General features: G+C 38.1%; 1 protein-coding gene across 5 annotated transcripts in view; it reads right to left on the bottom strand.

Annotated features, from left to right (window-relative positions):
• Window positions 1-2,395: 2,395 nt before the first annotated feature.
• Window positions 2,396-10,225, bottom strand: part of ZNF131 (zinc finger protein 131) — a 36,438-nt gene continuing 28,608 nt past the window's right edge. For all 5 annotated transcript variants that reach the window (XM_023742504.1, XM_023742503.1, XM_023742507.1 and 2 more), the window contains 2 exons: window positions 5,297-5,427; window positions 2,396-3,890 (listed from right to left, as the gene is read on the bottom strand). In XM_023742504.1, coding sequence (XP_023598272.1) covers window positions 3,204-3,890; window positions 5,297-5,427 — 818 coding nt within the window. In that variant the 3' untranslated portion in view covers window positions 2,396-3,203. The remainder of the gene's footprint in view (window positions 3,891-5,296; window positions 5,428-10,225) is intronic.

The raw sequence follows: 10,225 nt of genomic DNA, 5'->3' as shown, positions 1-10,225 counted from the left end.
AAGTTGACCGTAGAGGGAGCAGAATCATTCACATTTTCATGAAAATATTACTACTTTCAGTAGCATATTAAGATTGCAGTCTTTAACTTGTCAGATTACAAAAAGCCTTGTTTCTTGCACATACTAAAGATTTCTAGGTTTTAAGTACACAATACTAGAGTTCAGTTTCATTTTGTGTCTCAGATAGTAGGGGAGATATAAGCGGCTCTTCTATCAGTCTGCAGTGCACTTGAAATTCCTAGTGACCAAGGGGCACTCTCTGCTGTCCAGCTGCCACACTGTGTTGTTGTTAGGTGTCAAGTCAGTTCCGACTCACAGCGACCTCACGTGACAGAGTATAACTACCCCATACGGTATTCTAGGCTGTAATCTTTATGAAAGATTGCCAAATCTTTCTCCCACACAGCTGCTGAGTGGGTTTGAACCACCACCATTTCAGTTAACAGCCAAGTGCTTGAACAGTTGCACCACCCATCCTTCCCATTGCCATTGAGTCAAGTCTGACTCATAGCTACCCTACAGGACATAGCAGAACTGCTCCCATAGGATTTCCAAGGCTGATTGTGAGAACGCACAGGACCTGGCAGTGTTTTGTTCTCTTGCACACGGGGTCACTGAGTTGGAACCGACTCAACGGCACCTAACAACAATCTTTACAGAAGCAGACTGCCACATCTTTCTTCCACAGAGCAGCTGGTGGGTTCCAATCGCTGAACTCTTGGTTAGCACCTGAGCACTTAACCACCAAGCCACCAAAGCTCTTTAAAAAAAAAAGAAAAGCCCGCTGCCGTCAAGTCGGGTTGGTTGCAACTCACAGCGACCCTGGAGGACAGAGTATTAACTGCCCCGTAGGGTTTCCAAGGAACAGCTAGTGAAATCAAACTGCTGACCTTTCAGTTAGCAGCCAAGCTCTTAACCACTGCACCACCAGGGCTCCAAGAAGCAGTGGTCCAGAGCTCCTTAGACCTACCTAAGTTTCAAGTTATAATGAAATGGGAGAAACAAAATATTCAGTTCAGTACTTGAAGCAAATATACATCATGATTTTTAATAGCTGTTTTATGTTAAATGCTCTGCAAACTGCTAGTCAACATAAGGTTTATCATCAGTTGGTAGCTTTCCTCTCCTCTTGCAATCCAATTCACTGGCATTCTGAGCACACTGACAGCCTTTATACCTTTTAGGAAAAGGAAAATTTAGCTATATATCCACCCCTCAAATCTGTCTTGAAAGGCCTTGCCAAATCTGAAAACTCAGTAACACTCTGAGGTGCCTTTGCCCTCATCTCTACCTGGTGAACAGAGCTCCTGGAAGACTGTTTAGAAATAAACCTTGCTTCATACCTTGGCTTAAGGGCACAGCATGAGCTATTTTCAACATTCAGAAATCAATAGATAAGTATTTATTTACACATTTGAAACCACTGTTAATGTTTTTTTTTTTTTTAAACTACAGCTAACCCAGGAACATGGGTATCTAAGGCAGACTGAAAGTTCAATGTGATATGAGGTAATTCTATTATCAGTATTTTCCAACTTCAAAGGAAAAAACACATAAATACCAGTAAGCTTTGCAGTACGTAACTGCAAACAGAAAGACATGGAAATTTTCTGTACCTTTTTCTTGATCCTAAAAAGAAAAATGCAACTCCCTATTCCTGTACTCTCTAAATCTGATTTCTCAGTGGTGGGAAGCCATCCTCTTGAGCACACACCATAAATGTGACAGTTTTTAACACCCAGATTACCAAAGGAAGCTACTCATCTTTCAAACTTACCACCTTAATTAATGGAGAAGGTATTTGTTTAAATAAGTTCTACTAAGAAAATGCCATTTGCTATCGTGTCCACCATGTAAAAACTGCAAAGAATACCAACTTCTCCTCACCCCCACCTTTTTAGCTGATTTTTTAGAGGTAGGAAATGTGTACTGAGAATTTTATATCTCAATTCATGTATTAGTCATATTAAAACAGGTGCATAAAGATACATGAGAAAACATCTCTGATCATATATCAATTTAACTAAAAAAAAGAGTCACGAACACATAATTTTAAAGTTTACTTTAAAAATGTAAATATCTCCTAATATTCAACAGGTAAAGAAAATAGCATATTGGTTTATTTTATGTGGTTGTTATATTTTATTTTCCAAGTAATACTGATTAAAAATATTTACACACCTACTTTTAAGTCCACAGTTTAGCACTCTTATTTGTATGGCTTTAAAAGTTATAGCACAAGATCTTTACATTAAGGATCGGGGGAAAAATTCCATTCAAAACAAAGCCTGATATATACATGTTCTTCTCTGTACTTTATTTTAAATACATTAATTTTTTAAATGGTGCTCATCTTTTTTTCATCTGGTGGTAAAATACTAGTGCAAACTTTTCATCAAAATAAAGTTTACCACAGATGTAAATGAATTTTCCCAATTGAAAACGGCCCTTTCAGCTGCCATTAAATGAAATTTCTCAACCTAACTTAAATGAAAAAGAATCGGTGGTTGACATTTATAAGCAAAAATATAAAACACTACAGCATCATCTACATTGCTCCTTATCACACAAACTTTGAAAGAACCAGAGATGCTTTGCAGAAGCTTAGTTTGTTTTGAAAAGGCACGTGGGTGTGGTTTTTTTTTACATTCTAGAAATTTTGCCACCACCACTCTGTTCCTGTTGCAGAGATGGCATCTGTGACTACTGGGGTAGACAAGAATATTATTCAAACTAAAGGAAGCCAGAAGCCAAAATTTAACTGCACAGTAACAATGCACTTTTCTTCATGCAGCCTTGTTTCCTATATATTCAATTTTCTAACATGCATTAGAATACATAAACTTGTATTCTAATGATTTTACAATAGGGAAAAAAATTTGAGGAAGAACATGACCTGGGAAAGAGAAAGGAGAACCCTTACCACAATGAATATAGATACATTCGTACCCAACTATGTAATAAGAATATAATGCATTTATGCTTCCAGATATATACTTCTCAAAGTTTCCCATTCATTTATGGGAAAGTTCCCTCCTCTGTAGCATTACGTGGGGTAGAAACCAGTATGTTTCAATAGAAACAGTCAGCACAACAGGAAATAGTTAACTTTGGTCCACTTGTCTGTCAACAAGGACAGTCACACTGCCCATATCAGTTGAAAAATCCAACATGTAAATTAAAAAATATATTCATTTGTTATTTCATTCTAAAACTGGCATCGCTGTTCTGTCCTCATTCCCTGCCTTTTCAGCTTGAGAATCCACTGTTGGTTTGGTCTGTATACCCTCAGCATCTTCGTGATCTTCCCTGGTATCCTCAGCAGTATCTGCTTGGCAAGGCTTTCTCTCCTCCTGGTTCATGATTTCAGGGGTCACTTGATCCAAGTCTGCTTCTAGAAGCTCAGTTTGTACTTCCATTGGCATCTGATTTACCCGTTCAACATGCAGCTCCTCTACATGTACTTCCGTACCTTCTTCAGTCTGAATTCGACCCACTTCTAGATAACTCACCTGGACCTGCTCTGGAAGCTCACTCATATGTGACTCATGTACTTGGCTGTCCTGGAGGAGATCTGGATGAACCTGTTCCACAGTCACTTGTGCTGAATCCACCTGGACCTGAAGCAATGGTAGTACATGTACCTTCCCAACTTGTTCTATAATCGTCATTGATGTTACAGGTTCAGTTTGCACACGTGTTTCTACTGAAAGAACTTCTTCAGTTATTAGACGCTCTGAAATATTGTGAGTATCACTTAGGTGCCTCCTTAATTCATTTCCTTGCATAAACCACAAATCACATAGAGTACAATGGTTGGGTTTATCTCCAGTGTGAATTACTAAGTGATCTTTGAACTGGTCCCAGCTGTTGAACACACTGTTACAGACCTGAAATAATCAAACACATGGTGTTAACAATACTCACATTCAAACGGAAGGAAAAACAGACACATTTATTCTCTGTAAGGAAAAGGTTGAAGATTTTTTCTGAAAATGTTATAAATATGGTATTTGCAAAAATCTAGTCCAAGCTATTTCTTACTTCTTTGGTTTATTTGGTCTTTTAGTTGGTAGCTGTTAAATTCTCAAACACATTTTGGAAAACTTTTTAATACTGCCTTCATTGGTTTAGGCATCATATAAATTCTAGGAACATAAAGTAACAATACTGTACACTTTCCCCCATGAGATCCACATTTAAATCCATTATATTATCTGGGACAAAAATGCATTAATCATGGAAGAAGATCCAATTACAGCTAGTTTGCCTGTCCTCCTTCACCCTTCCCTCATTGGGAATTCTAATGATTGCTCTATAGTTAAGAATAACCTCAGCTTCAGACTGCCTGTTATATGGAACATAATTTTTGTTGACACTGGTATCATCTAAAGTTGGGTTAAAAAAAAAAAAGCTATTCTAATTCCCCTTATAAAATCAAGACAATGATATTCTTTCATTTCTTTCCAACTCATCAGCTCTATACCTTTGCTTTATACTCTTTTATCCTTCACTTTATTTTATTGTGGTAAAATATATGTAACAAAAAATCTGCCACTTTAACCACTTTTAAGTGTGCAATTCAGTGACATTAATTATATTCATCATGTTGTGCAACCACCACCATCTATTTCCAATTTTTTCCATCACCCTTGTAACAGAAATTCAGTTAAGTAATACTTAACTCCCTTCCCGTCCCACCTACGCCTGGTAACCACTAATAAACCTATGTCTCTATACATTTGCCTATCCTGAATATTTCATTTAAGTGGGATCATACAATATTTGTCCTTTTGTGTTTGACTTATTTCACTAAGTATAATGTTTTCAAGGTTTATCCACGTCATTTCTCTTTATGGCTGAATAATAATACTCCACTGTATGTATATAGGGCATTTTATTTATCCATTCATCTACTGATGGATGCTTGCGTTGTTTCCACCTTTTGGCTATTGTGAATAATGATGTAACATAATGAACACTGTGTACAAGTATCTGTTTACGTTCCTGCCTTTCAAGTCTTTTGGGTATATACCTAGGAGTGGAACTGCTGGGTCACTGACAATTCTAACTTTAACTTTTTGAGGAATCATCCAACTATTTTCCACAGTGGCTGAACCGTTTTACATTCCCACCAGAATGAATAACGGTTCCAATTTCTCCACATCCTCGCCAACACTTATTTTCTGTTTTTTTGGTAACAGCCATCCTAGTGGCTGTGAAGTGTGTTATCCTTCACTTTTAAATATTTCAGGCACAGAATCCTTTGTTAAGGACAGAATACACTCACACATACCTGGCATTCATAAAGCTTCTTTCTTCCCTTTTTTGCCCCCACTCCAGTTTGGCATGCTGTCAGGTGACATTTGAGTGTGCTATTTCTAGCAAATCGTTCATGACAATTTGGACATTCAAAGGGTTTTTCACCTATTAAAAGAGAAGAATATACATAGATTGATAAATTAAGAAAAACAGCAAAAGCAAATAAATTTTTAACAGTTTATTTTTTTCTTTCTGGTTAATTTTAATAACACATTCTCGAGAGAGGATCAGTATAATTCAGGTGTTTTTACCACATCCAGACATGGAAATAACTTAAGAAGTCTTTAAGGATTATTATAATTGTATCTGTCATCTGATGAAGAAATAAAATTTTGATCTGAATTCTTTTCCATATTTTTTTATTTCTTAAAAAATTATATATTTTTTCTTAGATAAAAATCCAGATCAATCTCTAATTCAGGAAAATGCATCATTACCCATTCCACGAGCATTTTTTTAGCCCTTACTATGTTGTATGCCAGATCCTGTGCTGGATGATGGGGATGAAAAGAAACTGTCCTTGTTTTCAAAGACTTCATACCACAGGCCATGGTGTGAAGGTGAAATACATGAAAATAAACAACTGCAATGCAGTGTAGGTAAAAGGGCATGAAACATTTACTGTAGCAGTAAAAAGGGGAGGGAGGTGTTTGATTCTGCCTTGAATGAGAGAAAGAAAGAAAACCAGCTCATTCTAGGCAGACACAGAGGGTAAAACAGCATGGCAAGTGGGGAGTAAGGAAGAATCAATAGTGACTCCCAGATCTCTGGCTTAGAATACCAACCAGGATAAAGAACACAAGAGTCCATGCAGGTTTGGAGTGGGGTGTGCTGGGTTAAGAGCATAAATTCCGTTTTGTGTCTGCTGCTGAGTTTGAGGTACCCACAGAGCAGAGTGAAGATGTCTGGTAGGCAGCTGCATAGACAAATCTGATGCCAAAAAGAGGGAGGACTGATATGTAGAGAAGGTTATTTAAGTGGTAATAAAAACCTTAGGGGAAGATAAAATTTCTCAGAGTTATGTTGTATGATAAAAGAATCATCAAGTTAAACAACAGCAAATAGATGAGCCAGCAAAGGAAATGGAAGTAGAACAGCCAGTGGTGAAAGGAAAATTAGAATACTGAGGGAAATTAAAGAAGAAATTTTAGGAGAATGGGGATAGTAAACAGTGCCAAACTAAAGAGGGAAGTCAGGTAAGATATTAATAGGGGATTATAATAACACTAGAAAAACAGTGTCAGGGCTGTGGTGCGTCAGAAGCCAGACCACAGTGTGATGAGGGAATGGGAAACAAGTGAATGAAAAACAGTACAGAATTCTTTCAAGAAGGCTTGGAAGTAAAGAAGAGAGGTGGCTAGAGAGGGACAAGTCACTAAGAGGGTTCTTTAAGCCAGGAGAGGCTTGTTTATTTGTGGGGAGGAGGAGACAATGGGGAAGGAAAGGAGGAATGGGAATGACAGCAGGATCACGGTCTTGGAAAGGACATCAAATTTCATGGGATCTAGAACATGCATGGTTGAAGAAAAGGGAAATTTCTTACAGAATAAAGGAGGGGGAGACAACAAAGATGGATGCTGCCACAGGTAAGCTGGGGGCAGGAAGACAGGCATGTCATCTGCTGAGGGGTAGGGTGTGGGCAGGGGTCTTGAGTGAAGGTCTGCAATAGCAGGAAAACAAAGATGTAAATCAGACACCAAAGGGCCTAACTTAGGTCTAAGATATGAATTTTCTCCAGCTGTGCTCAGCAACCAGGAAGTAGGAGTAAATGGTTGCAATGATTCCAGAAAAAAGGGTTTATTAGAGCAGGTAGAGTCAAAAGCCAAGGGAATATGCCAGAGTACAAGAAATAGGGACTCAACTAGTATACCACAAGGTCCAGACAGGGCAGAGAAGCCAGAAATGGGGCCATAAACTAGGTGCAAAGGGGGATGAAGAGACTGAAAGGCTAAATGAGACAGAAGTGTGAAAAATCAGAGTAAGGAAAGGAGTGAGTGGATTCAAGGGACAGGATGCTGCTGGTAAAGAATGGGACTAACATTTCAGAGGTACAGTCACAGTGGTGAGATACCAGAATGAGGCCCTCATATATGTCAACAGAAGGGACACTGTCAAATAACTCTGAGCTATTTTCTTTCCCCTGACAAAACAATTATAGTTTATTTTGTACAATTTTCATGTGACTGAAAAATTAATTTGGAAGAGAAGACCTAACCACCTAGAATTAGTGTTGGCACAAAAATTCCTTTTCAATTCCCAAAATGTTAGCGATACTGCTAAATGGTTAAGTTGTGTGGTTTTATTAATATACAGTTTTTTGTTTTTTCAAAAACTATAAATGAAACCTACAAATATAAATTGGCATAGCATCTTCAAAGGGCAATTTGATAAAATCTGCCAAGACTTAAAATGCACGTATTCTTTAATGTAGCAATTCTGTTCTTAAAATATTTAAATTACTTGAACATGTGTGACAAGACATATGTGCAAATATGCTTATTGCAGGATAGAGTGTAATAGCAAAAGACTGGCAGCAACCTAAATGTCTATCAACAGGGAAAGAGTGGTTAAGTAAACTACGGTTATACCCATACAGTGAGAAAGATTAAACACTCATAAATGTTTCATTCCATTTAAAAAAAAAAGACTCCAAGATAAATGGCATAACACTGTGTACTGCATGCTCTTGTTTTTTTTTTTTTTTTTTTAAGTATGTGTGTGTGTGTATTTACTTGAAAATGCAAGGAATATACCTGGAAAGATAAATTAAAAAACTGATAGCAGTAGCTGCTTCTGGAGAGGTCTACTGAAGTAGGAAACAGATTCACTTTTCATTACATACTAATTTAACTTTTTTTATTTTTAAAAAACAGTTTAAGTCCAATAAAATCTAGAAATAGCAACTTTAGATATTGGCAGTACTGTTTTCAAAGTGCTTCTGCCATTTTATCTGTCACAACCCTGGTAAGTAGGTATCATTATTCTTATTTATACAGAAAGGAAATAAGCAAGCCCAAAGGTAAAGTAACCAATCAGGTTCATTATACTGGTAAATGTCAGAACTGGAGCTGAAACTGAATTCTGATTTTGGGGCCCACATTCTTTCTAGGATACCACACTCTCTCTCTGGGAAACTAGGGAACAGCTATTTGAAAACATGGTTAAAGGTCACCTCTGGGTTCTCGGTCACATGGGGTGTCCCACAGGAATATATGTCAATATGTCTGATATCTTCTCCTGCAAAATTGCCTATCCTTCTGTATTTTCCTTTCTAAGTTAATAATACCTCCAACAATGCAGCCACCCAAACCAGAAGGCTGGGAATAACCCTCTTTTGCCCCTATATCTCACTGATCATCAAATTCTGCTGATTCTGCCCACATACCAAAACAAACAAACCCATTGCTGCGGAATCGATTCCAACTCATAGCAACCCTATAAGACAGAGCAGAACTGCCCCACAGGGTTTCCAAGGGGTGGCTACTGGATTTTAACGGCCAACCTTTTGATTGGCAGCCAAGCTCTTAACCACTGTGCCACCAGGGCTCCTCTGCCTACTTACCAAAAACAAAACAAAACAAAAAAAAAAACCAACACCAAACCTGTTGCCATTGAGTTGATTCCAACTCATAGAACCTGACAGGACAGGACAGAACAGAACTGCCCCATAGGGTTTCCAAGGAATGGCTGGTAGTTTCAAACTTCTGACCTTCTGGTTAGCAGCCGAGCTCTTAACCACTGCGCCACCAGGGCTCCTCTGCCTACTTGAGTGTTACTCAAGTGTCCAACACATTCCCTCTATCGTTGCCTTTAGTCAAGCCCCTGTTCTTGTTTAGATTACGCCAACAGCTTTTTAATTACAGTTAGCACGTTTTACCCAACTCCAACCTACCTGCCAGTAATCCTTCTAAAATACAAACCTGATCAGACCTCTTCCTGGCTTAAAATCCCTTAAAATGGCCCCAGAGCCTTCAGGATAAAACTCAAACTCATTTACAGCACTTACAAAAAGAACTACATGAGCTCAGCCTCACTTTCCATCACTCTTTTTCTTGCCCTTATGCCACTTGCAGTTCTCCCATAATGCCTGGGTGTGTCCCTCATGGCCAGCCTTTCCTACCTCTCAGCCACATATCCTGGCATTCTTCTACTGGGACCCAATCCTTCAGCCATAACAGACTACCAGCAGTGCTCAAAACAGGTTGCTTCCTCTCATTCCTCTATGCCTGTGTATGTTCCACTTCTTTTGCGTGGAATGCCTTTCTTCTGGCTAACTTCTTTTCCTGTGAGTCATCATGGGATAAACCCCCTTCCATCAATGCCCAGGACTCTGTGCTCACCTCCATCAGCACTTAGTCTATCACACTGTGATTGTGCCTGTTTTTCTCCCTCAACATAACTGAGTTCCTTGAAGACAGGGACTCTAGAAATCTCTATCTCCATGGCCTAACCTGTTGATATTATCACTACTATTTTCCAAATGGAAACAAAATAATTCAGAGGTCAATTAACAAGTGAAATTTTGCAAATCAAGCCACAGGTAACAGTGCACACTTTAAGAATATACAAGAAATCAAACTGATAAACTAATAAAATTATGCAAAATATAAAACCAAGGGAGGTATATATGTGTGTTTTGTGGGTAAGGCAAAGGAACAGAATCATCTTTATCATTTCACTTAGTTTGTTACAAGGGCAAAATGACCAATCTTTTATTAAACACAATTTAAAACTATCCACTTATGCTCTTTTCGAATTCACTAATTGATTATATCTGCAACTATCTTGTCACTACTAATTACTAGTACAGTACTGGCTGAGGTTAAAAAAAAAAATCAGTTTGATTTATGTGCTTAACTGTTCCTCCAACTGGAATCTGATTCTACAATTTATAACAACTACT

This window comes from Trichechus manatus, unplaced genomic scaffold (genome assembly GCF_000243295.1).
Source record: "Trichechus manatus latirostris isolate Lorelei unplaced genomic scaffold, TriManLat1.0 scaffold00212, whole genome shotgun sequence".
NCBI lineage: Eukaryota > Metazoa > Chordata > Mammalia > Sirenia > Trichechidae > Trichechus > Trichechus manatus.
The sequence above is the reverse complement of the archived record's forward strand: the minus strand, read 5'-3'. Positions and strand labels throughout refer to the sequence as shown.